This window comes from Heterocephalus glaber, unplaced genomic scaffold, assembly GCF_053883595.1.
Source record: "Heterocephalus glaber isolate CG9 unplaced genomic scaffold, H.glaber_assembly_v1.0 deba00001547, whole genome shotgun sequence".
NCBI classification, from domain to species: domain Eukaryota; kingdom Metazoa; phylum Chordata; class Mammalia; order Rodentia; family Bathyergidae; genus Heterocephalus; species Heterocephalus glaber.
This window is the reverse complement of record NW_028258340.1, coordinates 10,252,156-10,270,797: the sequence shown is the minus strand read 5'-3', so window position 1 is coordinate 10,270,797 and position 18,642 is coordinate 10,252,156. Positions and strand designations below refer to the sequence as shown.

Below are 18,642 nucleotides of genomic sequence, written 5' to 3'. Positions count from 1 at the left end.
AGGTGCTGGGCTAAGGACTCCAATATACCTTTTGGGGGGACACAATCCCTGTCAGTGACTTCCTGATAGACATCACTGTGCATCTGCATTCCCCTGGTGTCGGGAGCAGTGCTATATCATTTTAGGGTAAAATCATTTGGTTAGCCTAGTTCTCCTGCCTACAGCCCAGCTATGGAATTCTGAGACTTAATTCCATTTTGGCCTCCGGTCATAACTGAGACCTCAATGATCCCATGATGCTGTGATTCTCCAGGACAAGATTACACCAGCTGAAGACATCCTGGGAGGAACAAAATCTTCATCTACTCAGTTCCTCATTGTCTTGGATTGTTACATCTTGTTTACACCGATGTACCGAACTCTCTGCAAGTCATTTGTTACATTTGTTTCTCCCAATGTATGGCTTTCCTCTATGCTGCTCAGAGCAGCACTGATCAGACCCAAAGTTCAGCTTCTTCTCAGTCTCATTTTTCTACCTTTCCTGTAATTCGCCTTGTGCTGCCGTGGCTCGCAGGAGACAGGAGACTAGGACTTACTGCAGAGGTTCTAGTAACGTCCCCTTTCCTTGTTCCCCACACCCTGGGGATCTTGTTAACATGGACTTGGAATGGGGCCTGACTTTAAACATTTTCAACAAGCTCTCCCCTGGATGCCATTACTGCTAGTTTAGGGACAGGGTGAAAAACATTTCTGGTTCACCCAAACTTTTCAAGTTCAGCAGTGCAAATCCTGGATACAGACAAGTCCCTCAGTTCTTGGCAAACTGGGATGAGTTGCCATCCTACATCACAGCAACAATTTGAGTAGCAAAGATTTAGTTTTGAGGTATTTCAATTTACCTATTAATTATTAATAAATATTTATATATCTTTAGATTTAATGATTTATTTTTGCATGAATAATCCAAGTTTTTGAGAATCAAGACATAATTAAATACTCCAAAAAAGCTCCAGAATAATTGTGAATTGCTGAGTTAATTTAAACTGATGTGTGTCACCTGTGAATATCCTGTATTAACTCATCAAATTAATCGATGATGCTTAGCAATGTTCCCGTTGGGATGGACATTGGGATTTCTGACCACTTTACAGAATAATTATACATGACCAAGACCTTTTGAGGCTAAGGGTATGGACTAGGATTGAAGTCTTAAGAATCCTTTCCTGCTGCTGCAGCAGTAGGAATCAGCCTGGGAACTGTAAAAGTGAAGGAGAAAGTTCCTTTAAGAACTTGGGCTTAAGTTCATCACAGTAGGGTGATGGCCTCAACTTTTTATATTAGAGCCACCTGAAGAGCTTTAAAAACTGCTGAAGCCAGGTGTGGTGGTGCAGGCCTGTAATACCAGAATTCTTGGAAACTGAGGCAGGAGGATTGCAGGGTTGAGCCCAGCCTGGTTAACTGCAACATAGTGAGACCTTGTCTCAGAAAAAAGAAAAAGGCTGAGGCCTTACCAAATGACACAATAGCTGGGATTGGGCACAGAGCTTTATAGTTTTTTTTTTTAAGCTCTTCAGATGATGCAAATAAGCAACCAGCATTGAAGGTCACCTTATAGCATCTCCCTGTGTAAAACACACCTCCCTCACTCTGCCCCATTCTTCTTTTTCCCACACCCATATTGCTCTCTACTCCCCTGTGCCCACATACCGTTCCTTATTTCTTATGAGGTCCTCTTCCTCATATTTGTTTTACTTGTACAATGACTCACTGCTCTGGAACCACATCTAATTCATTGGAGGTAATAATTACTCTTCCAAAAACTGATCTTGGAAAGCTTTTGCCAAGCTGTCTTGAGTCTATTTTTCCCTCTTTCACAAAAGGTAGATTTAACATCATTCACAGCTGAGCCTGTGATAGTGTTGCTGTTTTGACTATAGATTCTCTCAGGAATCAAACGAAATCGCCCACAGAATCTATATTCAGAGTTTCTTTACAAAGCAGCCATAGGAAATCCCGATTGGAGTGAAGATTATTTTTATTGTGATATATAATTCACATGCAATAGAAGTCATTCTTTTAGGGGCCAAGGATTTAGCTCAGTGGTGCCATGCCTGCCTGGTAAGCTCAAGGTCCTGAGTTCAATCCCTGGTACCACACACAAAAAAAGTCATTCTTTTAAAGGATGCAATTAAATGGTCTTTAGTATAGTCAAAACAATGTGCAACCATCACCATTATCTAATTCTAAAAATTCTTATCACTCCAAAAGGCAACCTTTTTACACACCAATAGTCACTTCTCATTCCTGTTCCCCTGCCACCACTCATCTACTTTTTTTTTTCTCTATGGATTCCTCTATTCTGGGTGTCTTCTATAAATGAATCATTTAATATGTGCTCTTTTGTGTCCTGCTTATTTTACTAAGCATATTTTCAAATTTCATCTGTGTTGTAGCATATATCAGTAGTACCTCATTCCTTTCAGTGGATGAATACTTTTCCATTCTACAAATATACCATCCATTTGTCAGTTGATGCACATTTGAGTTAATGCTACCTTGTCATTATTACAAATAATTGTGCCATAAACATTCATGTACCAGTTTTCATGTGGACATGTGTTTTAGTTTCTCTTGGGTAGATGCCTAGGAGTGGAATTCTTATAGTCACTCTATATTCAACTTTTGGAAGAACTTTTCAAGTTGTTTCAAACATTATGTTTTTGACTCCCTTGATGCAGCTCTTCATAGGTATGAGATGGTCCGTACTCGCTAGGTGGGGCAAATGATTTTTGGGCACATTGCATTTTTTGTTATATGTTAAACATTTTGTATGCAGGAAGAATGACGCAGAAACTCCTTGTCATTTGGCTTCATCATTTCCAAATGTGAAGAAATCTAAAAAGTGGAGCTACTGGCGAGCCTGTGGATACCTGTGGTGACGAGGAGTTGGGGGTCTCTGGCTGAGCTCTCGCGTCCCTGACCATTCTTCCAGCCGTCTCAATAGTCCCTGGCAAGGACATGACTACGGCTATTTTTACTTAGAGAAGGCCCGCTGAGCGTCCACAAGCAGATATGTGACTGATTCTGGGGACACCCCTAAACTTCACATAGCCATGTGCAGACATCTCTGCAAAGCAGAAACCTAAACGCACAGGCGATCTGTGAGCGGTTTCCTGACCTCTGACACCGCCTCTAGACGTTCCAGGTCCCTGACCACCCCTCAACTCAGCAGGGGGTCTGAGCCTGCGCGGGATTGCAAGCTGGCGGCTTTCCCAGCATGCGCAGTGGCTCCTGAGCCCGCTCCTTCAACGGGAGTCCCCGCGGGGCGCGCGCTCACGCACGCGCATAGTCTCGCCTGCGCGCGCACGGGGCCTCTCGCGGCCCGCGCCCCCGCCCCTCTCCGCCCCGCCTCCTCCCCCCTCCCTCGCGCCCGCCCGCCGCTTGCCGCCGCCGCCGCCGCCGAAGCTCTGTAGTATGGCATCGAGGAGAATGGAGACCAAACCTGTGATAACCTGTCTCAAAACCCTCCTCATCATCTACTCCTTCGTCTTCTGGGTAAGTGCCCACGGCTGGCCAGTGGCCGGGCCGCAGTCTACCAGTCGGTGGGGTGATGCTCTTAGAAAGGAAGAGTGGGGGAGACCCAAACCAAAATTAAAATCTTGGCCCCCTCTTTAAGGAGAGCGGCGCGAGGTGCTGGCTCCGGGGCTGCAGGAAGGCAGGATGCAGGTCCGAGCTGCTCGGACCCTGGACTGCCTGGCGCAGGCTGCAGTGGGCTGCGGGGTGGTGGTGACTGCAGGTTGATGACCTTTCAAAAAAATTTTTTTTGTGCATTGATTTCTTTTTTAAGCTCGCGGGATAGGGTCAGCAGCCCCTGGGGAAAGTTATGGGTTTATTTCTCTTTTTTCCTTTCTGGACTTCTCTTTCTGCCCTACCTTACCAGCCTGTTCGCGGTGCCTCTTGGAGCTAACCTGTGGCGGGCTAGGAGCGGACGCTGGAGTGCGGGGTTTGATGCCAGGTTTCCAGTTATCCTCGACACTTTGGAGCTGCATGCAGGAGAGAGGCGCCGAAAGCCCTCTGCCTGCTTAGGCAAGGGCGATCAGAGTTCCTCGGGCGCTCTAAATGGGGGGGGGGCAGACACCGCCACCGCGTGGAGGCGCATGGAGGGGAGAGGGTCTTACATAAGGCAGGGACATCTTTGAGCTTTTGCGGCTACCCAGGAGGTGGGTCTTACGACCCCTTTTCCACTCCCTTCACTTGTACATTCGCATCCAGTCACTATTCACTGCGTGAACTCAATCCGCAGCGCCCCGGGGGAGGACTCCCCCAAATCAGCCGCTTGGCAGCGTTGGCGCCCCAACTCTGTTTCCCCACCAAACTGGTGCTGCTACCAGTCCTTGAAGCTCAATGCAGAAGGGTGACGTCAGCCCCTTAGCCAGGGCCGCGGGGGGCTATGGTGCACCTCTCAGAGCGCTGAGCCCTTGGCGCGGGAGGCTGAGGGAGGGGAGGAGGAGGGGGAGGAGGGAGAGGAGGGGGCTCCAGGCTTGTGCCTTACCTCATCCTGTTTGGCAATTCGTGAAATCAGTGCAGGGCTGACACTGCAGTGATTCACTTGTAGAGGTGGGTGGTACCTTAAGACCATTCCCGGTTCTTTCCAGGTAGACTCCCCTTCCCCAGTTCCCCATCCCCACTCCAAGCCACAGCCACCCCTCAGAGGAATAAATACATACCCCCACCCCCTAATCTGGGTCATTTCAGCTTCCAAGGCAGTCATTTTGAAACCTGAGGCTCTGTAGGAAAATCCAGTCTCGCCTTTGGTTGTTTTTCTTCTTGCCCCCCGCCCCCATATTAGCTCTAATTTTGCTTTGAAAGTGGAGCACAGTGCTGTGTGAGGTATCCACATATGGCTTGGTGGCTATCTGCAAGGGCAAAGGCAAGAGCTGAGATTTATTAAGGATTTAAAAAAATTCCTAATGCCTGTGGGCATATCCTTGTCACTGACATTGGTGATTCTGTAGGTCTGGGATACTGGGGACTCTGGGAACCAGGCATACCAAGAGCTCTGCAATGAGACAGGATAGATTGACTGTATTGCATAAAACAAACACAGAAACTGACTATTTGGACTAAAAACCACACAGGTTGTAACATCGCAGTAGTGGAATTGGGAGCTATGCAAGCACGGATCAATCTTATCATCTCATGTTTGCCTAGAAAAAGCAATAACGCATGCTGATTTTCGAAACTTCCCAGTAGCAGTTCCTGGGAACCGGTGCAGCCTTTTCTGTATTTCCCTAAATCTGTTTTTGTTTGGATCTTTATTATCGACTTGGTATTTGTTACTGGAGTAAATCATATGGGGGTTATTTTTAGGTTCCTGAAAAATAAGGTTTACAGTATACCTGAAGGAAGGATGTTTTCTCAGCATCTCTGTAGGCTGCTGATGAAGGGGATCTTCCAGGCTTAGGCTTTTCATATGAGCTCTTTAACTCTCCTTGCTTCTACCTATGCCTTCCCACAACATGAATCTAATTACTTAATGCTCCGTAATACATCTTAAACAATCACTATTTTTATGCCCTCTGGAAATTTCTGGATGCTGGAATTTTAATTTTTTTAACTTTTAAAATTTTCATAGTCTTCAGTATTTACCTGGAGCATTTTCAATAGTTTAAATAGTTAAATAGTTTCAATAGTTTAAATGATCATTTCCTACCTAACACTCAAAAGAATATCTACAGATGAGAGAGTATTTTAAGCAGGTCATTTTTGTTAATAAGTCAAGGTCCAAATGCTTTTTTTTTTTTAACCATGAGACTCTTTTTTTTCCCCCAGAGACACTTTTTTTTTTTATAAAAAAGCAGCTTTATTGAAAAATAATTCACATGCATAACAGTCACCCATTTAAAGTATACAGTGTATGAAAATATAAATATATTTTAACATATTCAGTATACTTTGGTATATTCACAGAGACTTTACAAACCGTCACTGCAGTCAATTTAAAAACATTTCATCCCCTCAAAAAGAAACCTTGTTTTGTCCCCTTTCCCTTGTCCCCTCACCCCCTGCCAGCTCTAAGCAATCAGAAATCTATTTTCTGTCTCTATAGATTTTCTAATTCTGGACATTTCATATGAATGGAGCCATACAATATTTCTCCTTTTATGATTAGTTTCTTTCACTTAGCATAATGCTTTGAAATTTCATCCATGTTGTAGCATGTATTAGTAATCCATTCTTTTTTTTATAGCTGATCATATTCCATTGTATAGATGCACTACATTGTATTTGTCCATTTGTCCATTGGTAGATATTTAGGTTAACTGGACTTTTTGGCTTTTATGAATAATAGTGCTATAAAACATTCATGTACCAGTTTTCTCTGAACATATGTTTTCATTTCTCTTGGGTATATACCTGAAAGTGGAATTGCTGAGTCACATAGTAACTGTTTAATTGAAAAACTGCTAGCCTGTCTTTCAGAGCAACTATACCATTTTATATTCCCTCCAACAGCGAGGGCTCTAGTTTCTCCATATTCTTGCTAACATTTGTTATTGTCTGACTTTTGACCTGTAGCCATGCTAGTAGGTATGAAGTCATAGCTCATTGTGGTTCTGATTTGAATTTCCCTGACCAATATTGAGGTTGAGCATCTTTTTACATGGCTATTGATTATTGTTATATTTTCCTTGAAGAAATATCTATTCATATCCTTTGACTGTTTTTATTTTGGTTATTTGTCTTTTTATTATTAAGCTATGAGAGTCCTTTATATAATCTGGATACAATCCCTTATTGGAAATATGATTTGCAAATGTTTTCTATTCTATAGGTATTTTTTATAATAAGTACAAAAGTTTTTTATTTTAATAAACTCCAGTTAACTTATTTTTCTTTTGTTACTCATGGTTTTGGTGTCATATTTATAAGTCATTTTCCAAGTCCAAGGTCACAAAAATTTACCTGTTGAAAAGTGTTTATAAGAGAGATTTCTCTCAGGGTATGGGGCACGTGCTTGTAATCCTGGTACTCTGGGAGACTGAGCCAAGAAGATCACAAGTTTGAGCCCAGCCTGGGCAACTTAGTGAGACTCTGTCTCAAAATGAAGAACAGAAATAAGGCTGGGGATGTAGCTTAGCGCAAAAGCCCTGAGTTTAATTTCCAATATCTCCAGAAAAAAAAAAAGGGTGATTTCTCAGTTCAGCAAATGCAATTTATACATTATTTTTTTCTTCAGCAACTAGAACTATGTCCGGTACTTGGTAAGTATGCAAATATCTGTCAAAACCACTGAAATTATAAGGAATTAATTAAAAAATCACTTTGGTATTCTTTTAAGTGGAAGGTAGAGGAAAGATTAGGCAGAATTATTTCCTTAATATTCATTGTGAGTTGTTTTAATTGGACTTTTCAATTTAGGTTTAGGACTAGAAGACATTTGATTTTATAAGCCAGTAGCATCAGGAAAGTGATGTACTTTGGCATGTACTAAATGAGAAGTCTATAATTATGAAAGGAAGATAGTTTTAACTGGCCTCTTCTTCTCCCTACAAGCATTCTCCTCTTTGAGGTGTTTCTCTAACATGGTGGTTCTCTGCAAAGTCAAAAGCTCCATATTTGTCAATGTCTGAAGACATTGACCAAAAATGGTCACCGCTGGGGAAGGTGGTATAGGCATCTAGTAGGTAGAAGTCACAGATGCTGCTAACCGTCCTACAGGATGTACAGGACAACCCCTTGCAATAAAGAAGTATCTGGCTCAAAGTGTCACCATACCAGCACCTCTGCCATGTTGGACTTATGTAGTAGTAAGTCCTATGAAGAAAAATGGAGCCTTATGACAAAATTAATACATTTACTATCATTCAGAACCATCATATCAGAACATGCTCAACACAGTTAAAAAAAGAAGGAAAACATTCTGTATAGGGTACCATAATTCTTCATTTGAAAACGAAAGGTAAGTGACTATATAATTGTATTCAAATGGATAGAATGATTTGTTTTCCAATTACATAACATCATCATAATCTAAGTGAACGTATGTTTTATTTTTCATGACTTACATGTTTCATTTTCAGGTTTAGAGAAAAAGAGGAAAAAACAACCTAGGTGTAAATTATCCTGTGCTTTAACAACTAGTAAATAGTGCCTGGCATAGAGTAGGCTTACTGAGGAAATAATGAATGAATGAATGAATGAATGAATACATAATGAAATTTTATTGACTGTCCCTGGGTTCAGTTATTTATTTCAACTCATCTCAATGTGGGGATATTTTTTTTTGCTTTGCTCAGTATTTTTAAAATTAGGACGTATTTGTAATGCAGAAAATTAATGTTCATTTTTGGGAATTGATACATGCATAGAACACATCTTGATCAATTTCCATCTTCCTTCTTTCTCCTGGTCCCAGGCCCACTTTTCTAGTTCCAAAACTCTGTCTTCTAGTTTCTTCCCATTTCTCCTTTATTCATTCATTAATTTATAGTCAAGTTTCTCATACAAGAAGAAACAAGTGATATTTAACTTTCTGAGTTTGGCTTATTTCACTTAACATGATGGCCTCCAGTTCTATTTATTTTCTTATAAACGATATGATTTCATTCTTCTTTACAGCTAATATTCCATTGTGTATATACACCACATTTTCTTTATCCATTTATTTGTTGATGGGCATCTAGGCTGTTTCCAGAATTTGTCTATTGTGAATTATGCTGTTACAAACATGGGGTATGCATGTACCACTATAGTATGATGTCTTTAATTCTTTGGGGCAGATATCCAGAAGAGGAATAGCTGGGTCAAGGGGAATTTCTATTTTTAGTTTTTTGAGGAATCACCACACTGTTTTTCATTGTGGCTGCACTAGTTTGCATTCCCACCCCCGTACCTTTACCAACATTCATTATCTTCTGGGTTCTTGATAGCATTCTTACTGGGATAAAATAGAAGCTCAAGCTAGTTTTGATTTATATTTCCCTAATGGCCAAAGATGTTGGTCATTTGAACTTCTTTGGAGAAGTGTTACTCAGTTCAATTGCCCATTTTTTGATTGGGTCATTTATTGGGGGGTAACTTTTAAAAACTTATTTATATTCTAGATATCTGTCCTCTATCAGAAGAGTAGCTAGCAAAAATTTTCTGCCATTCTGTAGGTTGTCTCATCACTCTGTTGGTTGTTTCCTTTGCTGTGCAGAAGCTCTTTAATTTGATGAAATCCCATTTGTTGATTCTTGATATTATTTCCTATGCAATCGGAGTTCTATTCAGGAAGTCTTGGCCTGTGCCTGGCCTCAAGTGTTTCTCCTATGTTATCTTCCAGTAGTTTAAAATTTTTTGTTTTTATATCTAGGTCTTTGATCTATTTTATTTGATTTAGTACAGGATGAGAGATAGGGAACTAGTTTCAGTCTTCTGCAGGTGCATATCCAGTTTTCACAACACCATTTGTTAAAAGAGGCTGTCTTTTCTCCAACGTGGTTTTGGCTCTTTTGTCAAAATGCAGATGGAGGTGGGTGCATGGAGCAGTTTTTGCATCTTCTGTTCAATTCTTTTGGCCTACAAGTGTGTTTTTGTGCTGGTACTGTGTTGTTTTTGTTATTATGACTTTGTTTTGTTATTATGACTTTGTAGTGTAGCTTGGAATCTGGATTGTAATGTCTTTGGACTTTGCTCTTTTTGTTCAGGATTGCTTTGGCTGTTCTAGGGCTCTTCTCATTCCATATGAATTTTAGAATTATTTTTCTATTTCTGTGACGAGTGCTGTTAATATTTTAATAGGAATTGTTTAAATCTATAAATGGCTTTTGGTAATATTGCCATTTTTACAATATTAGTTCTTCTAATTCAAGAACAAAGGATACCTTTTTATTTTCTACTGTCCTCTTCAATTTCTTTCTTCTTTCTGGATTCCATTATAGAGATCTTCAACTTCCTTGGTAAGTTCAATTCCTAGGTATTTAATTTTTTTGAAGCTATTGTGAATGAGATTATTTTTCTATTGTGATAGAATTATTTTCATTTTTTGGTTTACAGGAATGCTATTTTGAATCCTACTATGTTGGCGAATTTGTTTATCAGATCTGAAAGTCTTCTGATGGAATTTTTGGGGGCTTTTATGGAAAACATCGTATCATTGGCAGATAGGGATAATTTAAGTTCTTTCTTTTCTATTCATACCCTTATATTTTTTCTTTTGCCTGATTGCTCTGGCTAAAGTTTTGAGAACTACATTGAATGGGAGTGGTAATAGTGGATACCCTTGTCTCATTCCTAATTTTAGAGGAAGTGCTCTCAGTTTTTCCCCATTTCAGTATAATGTTGGCTATGGGTCTGTCATATATGGCTTTCGTAGTTTGAGATAAGATCCCTCTATACCTATTTTTATCAGGGTTTTATTATGAAGGGATGTTGGGTTTTGTAAAAGGCTCTACTGTACCCATTGAGATGATAATGTGATTTGTTTTGTCCTTAATTCTAGTTATGTGGTGTATTACATTTATTGATTTACATATGTTGAACCATCCTTGCATCCCTGGGATGAAATCAGCTTGGTCATGGTTCACTCTTTTTTTTTTTTTTTTTGGTACCGGTGATCGAATTCGGGTCCTTGCGCTTGTGCAGCAGGTGGCGATGGTTCACTCTTTTTAATGAGTTATTGAATTCTCTGCAAGAATTTTATTGAGATTTTTTTTTGGTAGCTATGTTCATCAAGGATATTGGTCTGTAGGTTTTGTTGTTGATGTTGTTGTTAAGTCCTCTGGTTTTGGTATCAGAGTATTTTTGGCTTTATAGAATGAGTTTGATAGCTTTTCTTCCTTTTCTAGTCAATAGAAATGCTTGAGGAGCATTGGTGTTGGTTCTTCTCTAAAGATGTGGTAAAATTTAACATTAAATTCATCAAACCCCAGACTTTTCTTAGTTGATAGAGTCTATTTTGGAGAAAGTTCCATGGGCTGCTGAAACAATGTTTTGTTGTTTTTGGATGAAACACTGGGTAGATTTCTGTTAAATCCATTCTATACTGTAGATTAACTCTGGTGTTTCATTGTTGGGTTTTTGATCTGGTTGACCTATTTCTGACAATGAGGTATTGAAGTCTCCCATTAGGAATGTATTTGTATATATCTGTCCTTTTATGTCAAGTAGTGTGTGTTTTATGAAATTTGGTACACCGATGTTTGGTGTATATATTAAAACAATTACAGTTTACAATTGTTATCTCTCCTTAGTGTATTATTGCCGTTATCAATATGTAGTAGACTTCTTTGTCTCTTCTGACTAGATTTGGTTTGAGGTCAACTTTTTGGATAAAAATATAGTACTTTTGCTTGCTTTCAGGATCTGGCTGCCTGGGAATATCGCTTTTAAAACTTTTTCTTTCAGTCTGTGTATGCCTTTGCAGAAGAAATGTGTCTCTTGTAAGCAATATATAGATGGATTTTTTGTGATCTAGTCTGTGAATCTGTATGTCTTAATTGGCGAGTTAAGACCATTTACATTAAGTGTTGTTATTGGAGAGTATGTTCTAAATCTTGTCTTTGCATTGTTTTTCCAGCATAGAATTTATTTCTATTTCTCATTCATTTAACTACTCTCCCAGTGAGATTTTTTTCTTTCCCTTGGCCACATCATTCGCTGGATTGTCTCTGCTTAGTACTCCCTTGACTATTTTCTGTAGTGCTGGATTGGTGGTCATGAATTTCTTTATCCTTATCATGGAAGATCTTTATTTTGCCTTTAATTTTGAAAGATAGCCTTGCAAGGTACAGTAACCTACGCTGGCAATTATTTTATTTCATGGCTTTAAAAACTTCATTCCAAGCCTTGGCCTTTGAAGTTTGTGTTGAGATATCCACTGTTATTCTTTTTTTTTTTTTTTTTTTTTTTTTTTGATACTGGGGATTAAACTCGGGACCTTGTGCTTGCAAGGAGGCAGGCAGCGGAACCACTGAGCTAAATCCCAGGCCCCTCCACTGTTATTCTAATGAGTTTGTCCTCATAAGCAATTTAACATTTCTCTCTAACAGCTCTTAATTTTTGACAATTTGACTTTGATATGTCATGGAGAGGCACTTTTCTGTTCATGCTTATTTGGGGTTCTAAATGCCTCCTTTACCTGAGTACCCATCTCATTCCTCATATTTAGGAAGTTTTCGGCAATAATTTCAGTGAGTGGATTTTTATGCCATACATTTGTTAGTCAACACCCTTCTCATGGCCAGTGATTCTTAAGTTTGTTCTCTTAGGATTGTCTAGGACCTCTTGGATTATCTTTTCATTGTTTCTTGTTCTTTTTTCATTATTACATACTGACTGAGTGTTCTATTATGTCCACCTTATCTTCAAGTCCTGATGTCCTTTCTTCTGATTTATCTTGCCTATTGCCAAGACTTCCAATTGAGTATTTTATTTGACCTACTGAGTTTTAATTTCCAGGATTTCTGCTTGGCTCTTTTTCAAAATCTTTATCTCTTTACTGAAGTGATCTTTTATGTCCCACATTGTCTTCCTTAATTTATTCAGCTGCTGATTGTATCTTCTATGATCTCACCAACCATTTTGGTAATTGATTTCTTCAGCTCCTTATTTATCTCTTCTTTGATCTCACTGATCATTTTATTTATCAGTTTTAAAATTTCTTTTTCTCATTTCATCTACTTCAGTATCGTTGGGATCAGGTTTTGGGGAGTTAATGCATTTTTGGAGGCATCTTTTTGCCATGTTTTCTCATGAATCTTATATTTTTGTGTTGAGGTTTGTAGATCATTTTGGGTAGAAATCTCTTTAGTAAGTGGGTTTCTCCCTGTTTGTGCCCTTTGTTTTGAGTGTGACTTGGCATGAAAGCAATCTCAACTGTTCAGAGCACCAGATTCATTCTGTAGCGCTGCACTGTGAGGGGAGAACAACTAATAGTAATATCAGTATCCAAAGAACCAATCATATACCAACATATAATTTGAAACTTGTTTAAAATGTTCTCTACTGTTTAACTCACGAAGATAAAAGAGTAGTAATAATGTAGGATGGCTAAGAAAAAAAGAGAAAAGAAGAAAAAAAGGAGAAAAGTAATTTAGAAAAGCAGAAAGAGGAGAAAGAAAAATAGGTTGTAGTGATGATATTTATATACCAGGAAAGAAGAGGGGCAGATGGAAAGCTTGAGAGGGTGTGAGGAGGAAGGAAAGAAAGAAGACTAGGAAAGGGAATACTGTATAAATGGAACATGAGAGAAGATATTGAGTAGTTGAATCCAATTACTAAACAAGCAAAAATACAAAGTTAGAAGGCCAAGAAACAACACTTGGTTGGGAAGAACATGTTAAGACAAGGCAAGACACTATAGAAACAAAAACAATATTTGTTCACAGTTACATATACATATATGCCCCTTCTACACACATACTAAAAGAGTAAGAAAAAGGAAAAATAGGTTTTACTGATAATATTTATTTATAAGAAAAAGAGGGCTGGAAAAAGAGATTTAAGAGGATGTGAGAGGGGAAGGAAAGAAGAGATAGGGAATATAAATGGAAATGGAAAGAAAGCACAGGGAGATTGAATCCAATTAATGAACTAACAGAAACTCAAGTTTAATAAACCTATGAAACAACTCTTAGTGTGGAAGAACATAATGTGACATGATAAGAGACTATAGAAGCAAAAGCAGTAAGTAGCACTCATAAACACATATGCCCCCTTCGCACATACAAAAAGAAACAGAAAAAAGCAAGCAAGCGGGTCCAGTATTCCTCCATGTGGTAGTATTTATAGTGGAGTCAGTTCTTGCTTGCTGCCTGATAAAAAGCGGGAATGTGTGAAATTTTTTATCCCAGAGTTCTCCTCTGCCCTTGTCCAAGTAAGAAGTGGGTTCTGGTTGGAAGAGGCAGCAGGTCTCTGGGGGCATGGACTGGAAGGGTTTATCTCCCTTCCCTGCTCCTCCCTTGTTATGCTGTTTCCCTGCTGCCATGCCAAGAGCAGCTGTTCCTCCCAGATGCCCCTGTGTCATGCCATCCTGCCTTGGAGCCAGCCAACTATAAACTGAAGCCTCTACAAAATATGAACCAAAATAAACCTCTCTTCTCTTAAATTGGGAGTGTTAATTATTTTGTCCCAGTGAGGAGAAGAGTGACTAAGACAGCCAGAATGCAAAAAAGAGGAGGAAGCTTTTATAAAACAGTGTTATTTTCAGTCAACCTGTGGTGATTTAAATGTGCTCCTCTCATTAATGTATAGAAGGATGGAGTAGAAGAATTTAGGAGAACTTGCTTATTCTAATAATATTTCAATCATTATATTTTTGTGATTTAGTTTTCCAGACATTTAGTTATCTGAAATTTTAATTGTAATTTCATTTGTTAAATTTGAACAAAAATATCTGTCTTGCCCTATATAAAACAAAGCATCCCTCTTTCATGACAAATACAATTCAAGAACAAGGAAGAAAACTACAAATATGTTACTTAACCAGGTAAACTCTAATTTGATCTATACATTTTGGTGTATTTTAAAGACTCAACTGACTTCTAATCTAAGATTTAAATTTACTACATCTAAATCTACTAAATAATATTGTGAAGAGAAGCTCCTTTGCTTTGTTCCAGTGTCTATTGGCTTTGGTTTTATTATCTAAAGATGTTATTAGTTTATCAATAGTGCTGTGACATTCTCATGTTAAAATATCTGATTTTTTTAGAAGCATCATTTATCTTTTGGGGAAAAATTTTAAAAATAATACTCAAAATGATTTTTTTACTTTTGTCATCCAGAAATATTAGGTATCTGGGTTAAGTAGAGGGGGAAAAATCTTAAAATCTTACAGAGTGTTTGAAGCACATACTGAATTTTAGATTCTTTTGCACATCAATGCAATTGAACAAATATTAATTGGGTGTCCATTATATGGCAGATATTAAGTATTTACTAACATGTTTACCAGTTTATAGCTGCAGCTGTTGGCATTTACCTGCATACTTCTGCTACTTCTGAACTTTTCAGTTTTGGGTGTTATATATTGCCTTGCCACAATGGAAGATGAGGATTTAGTCCTCGTGACATTTTAAAAAAGCAGTTTAAAAATTACTTGCATGGCCTTTTGTTTTTCTTGCAGTTAGGAATTGTCTTATTTTATCATTTGCTTATTAGTTTCCTATATTCACTATTAATTTATTCATATACTCTTCTCAAAGATTATCTTTATTCAGTATGTTCAAGCACTTCATAAATCCTATGAGTTTCTTAATCTTAGAGACATTTTTTCCCAGTGTATTCTGCCCTTCAACCTGAACTAGTACTCTCTGGATCTTTGAAATGACAGTCAGCATCATTATAATTATCCTTACCATCATGCTGGTGGATCCTATCTCCTTCTGCATTGAATAATTAGTGTCCAGATATTCTTTCTCTTTCTTTTATTTTGATGGAGAAAACTTTCTAGAAAAAGCTATATGAGAGGTGTGAAAATCTTATTTTACTCTTACCTTTAATTTGTTAGTTTGACTGAATAAGAATTGTGGTTTGGAAGTCATTTATCCTCAAAATTTTGCTATGCCCCCTACAAGTCTTCCTGCTCTTCTATTAGTATTGAGAAATAAGATGTTATTCTAATTCTTCTTGAATCCTGCTTTTCTCCACAGAGAGGTTTTGGATCTCTTATTTTTAGTGCTGTGAAATTTCCCAAAATATTCCTTGGTGTGTGTCTGTTTTTATCTTTTTCCTGTGTACTATTTCAATATGGAAATTCAGGTCCTTGCCTTTGGAGAAATTTCCTTGATTTTAAAAAACTTCTTTACCTTTTCTTTCTCTATTCTATTGAATGTTAGACCTCCTACTCTGACCCTTTAATTTCTTTTCCTTTGTATTTTCTGCATTTTTGTCTTTTTGCTCTACAATCAGGTTGATCTCTTCCACTTTATCTTATTGCTATTGCATCATTTTTTTTCTTTTAGATGTTAATTTCCAGGAGCTCCATTTCGAGGTCTGAATATTCTTTTTTTCTAGCATCCTGTTCTTATTTCATGAGTGTATTATTGCTTTAGATTCACTTTGACAATATTAGGGACTTTTAAAAAGTTTGGTTTTTTCCTTTATAGTTTTCTCCAAACTGCACCATTTATTTATTTGCATGTTACACTCTTATCTCAAGTTTCTGCTCTTGTTTTATTCATTTTTTTGTACATTTTTAAGAGGAATCATTAAAAGTCTTACTGGAAGTTATGAGCATGAGCCCACTCCCATGTTTGCTAATTATAAATTGGACAGTTTGGCCAAGCAGTTGAGTTTTGTAGCCAAGGTCAGTATCTTTGGGTCTTTTCTCTTGGTTTAATCAGATGTCCTACAGAAGAATCTTTTAATTTCTTCTGAATAAAGAAGGTAGAAATATGGAAATCTCACCAACAGTATATAAGTATTTTCTAAGTTCCTATTCTCTTCATAGAATCTGCATGCACCATGCTTGTGTTCACAATTCAGAGACTTTCTTTTCACCTTCCAAAGAATAAATATCTGAACACATGGGAGAATGGGAGAGAAGCCAGAGACAAGAAGTTAGAGAGGAGCTAATTTCTCCTCAAAAAAGTTTTTACTGGATCCTCCTTATCTTTAGTTCTCTTTCATCCCTAGTTCTAGGGGTACATGGAGCTTGGTATCTCCTGAATCTTTTGAGGGTGTTGGGTGCAAATAACTTATTCTGGGCTTTTCTCACCGCTGCCATAAGCTTTGACATTTGCTTACCTTCAAAGATTTCATTGTAGTTGTCTCTTCTTTCATTTTCTTTATTATTGTGGGTTTAAAAATATCCTTTTAGTGTCATTTCTGTGGCGTTTTGGAAGATAGCCAAGGCAAATGGATGTGTTCAATCCATCATCTTTAACTGGAAGTCTTTTGTATCTGTATCTCTGTATTACATGGTATTAATTAAATAAGCAGTTGATTTTGAGTGACTGCATAGATCATCTAAAATGGCAATAGCTGGGCTACTCTAATAAATATTGGTATCATTTAAAAAATTTTAAAAAGCATTTAGATGTCAAGAAGGGAAGTATTCTAGGTTGGAACAGGCTTGCTAAGGGACATCCTATATAAGGTCATCTGGTCATCAAGGGACTGTACAAATGTGAATGAAGCTCTGAAGGTCGCTGTTGCTTTTTCTGTCCTTTTCATTTCTTCCTACCAGGTAAAGTTCCAATGTGTCTTCTGACCTAATTCAGATCTTGTTGTATGAATTGTGGAAGAACAGAGTTTACAGGATGGTTTGTGTGTTGGAGAGGAGAGGTGGGGGACTTGATATTAAACTGATTATTACTTTGTTGTTTTTCTGTAAATACGATGAGAACATTTCCTGTTTCTTATGGGATTTATATATTATAATCTGGAATCTTATCTCACTTAATCGACTTTCCTTCCCATATGCAATATGTGGTTAGAATACATGCACTCCCCTTTATAACATTTAAGGAACATTATGCCTTTTCCATTTAGTAGTTGCTTCATACTAGCTGAATTTTTGTCTAAATAGGATGAAATGCTTTTCTCCATTTTAATCATAGCTAGAATTCTTGACTTGACATTACCATGAGCTACATTATGATGATTCATCAACTGTTCAGAATTATGTACTGCTTTAAGTAAGTAACTCAGAAGGTTCTGAGAATTAGAAGTCATCTGTAAGTATGTTTCTTTGTTTAAAGATGCCAAACCCTTGACATAGATGACTAATGCACTGCTAAACCAATTTGAAGAATACTTTAAAAATATATTCTTATCTGTTTTTTTTTCCTTTGGTCATATTACAGCAGCTTCTGATTTGAGTTATCTCTTTGTGATGGCAAGCCAATCCTTGAATTGCTGCTCTTAAATTTCTTCCTTTGGCTGTTATCTCCCTTGAGGTGACAAAATGCTTTTCATTCTTGGTTGAACATTTTTGTCCTCTTTTATATAATGCCCTAGTATTCATCAAGAAAATGATGTAGGGATGGAAGATAGGAAAGGTTTTTCATTTATTTTGTTTTCCCATTTGATGCTTTGGTGAATTGAACATGTAAGCATTTTAAATAGTTTAGTGATAGAACTAAAGATCGACATTCTACTGTGAAATTTTTTCTTTAGTGCTTTCTGCAAGGTATGCTGGGCTTTTTTCCCATCATCATCTCTTTTAGGAGAAATTTCAGGTACCAGAGGATGATGGGGTAAGGCACAAGTATACTAGTTGAACAATCTAGATGAGTGATTCTTAACCCTTTTATCCATCAGAATTGTCCAAGTTGCTCTAAAAATATATTTAGAGATCCTATCCTAAAACATACTGATTCAATTTATCTGCCAGCATTGATATTTTTAGAATAAGCTCCCAGATTGTTCAGCTGTGCAAGGAGAATTGAGAACCACTGATCCAGAGAGAATTCAGTAAATAACATCAGGCCTTATTCATCGTGAGTCTCCTGGATCTGGAGGTAGCTAGGGAGTGTGTAGTATTGGCCTATTGATTTGGTCTTCCTTGCCTAAGAGGTGGGGCCAGGTCTTTAGTGTCTCTCTGTAAACTAAGATGGCCTTGCCACTCCTAGACCGTGCTACTCATTTTTGACTAGAAAAAAATGCTTGTCTGAATCACTAAGGGCCTTTTAACACGTTCCCACTGGCTTGAACCACAGGTGGTACATGCATGACTGCGCCATCAGGTGTCTTGAACCAAGATGGGACAAG

General features: G+C 38.0%; 1 protein-coding gene and 1 pseudogene across 3 annotated transcripts in view; both read left to right on the top strand.

Moving 5' to 3' along the window:
• Positions 1-3,411: 3,411 nt before the first annotated feature.
• Tspan7 (tetraspanin 7) overlaps positions 3,412-18,642 on the top strand; it is a 144,479-nt gene continuing 129,248 nt past the window's right edge. For both annotated transcript variants that reach the window (XM_004850026.3, XM_087189854.1), the window contains exon 1: positions 3,412-3,495. In XM_004850026.3, the coding sequence (XP_004850083.1) occupies positions 3,415-3,495 (81 nt within the window). In that variant the 5' untranslated portion in view covers positions 3,412-3,414. The remainder of the gene's footprint in view (positions 3,496-18,642) is intronic.
• LOC147824344 (phosphatidylinositol N-acetylglucosaminyltransferase subunit P pseudogene) overlaps positions 3,412-18,642 on the top strand; it is a 52,769-nt pseudogene continuing 37,538 nt past the window's right edge. Inside the window, exons 1-2 of the transcript XR_015442435.1 lie at positions 3,412-3,495; positions 3,881-18,642. The exon at positions 3,881-18,642 is cut by the window's right edge and continues 37,538 nt beyond it. The product of XR_015442435.1 is annotated as a phosphatidylinositol N-acetylglucosaminyltransferase subunit P pseudogene (transcript). The remainder of the gene's footprint in view (positions 3,496-3,880) is intronic.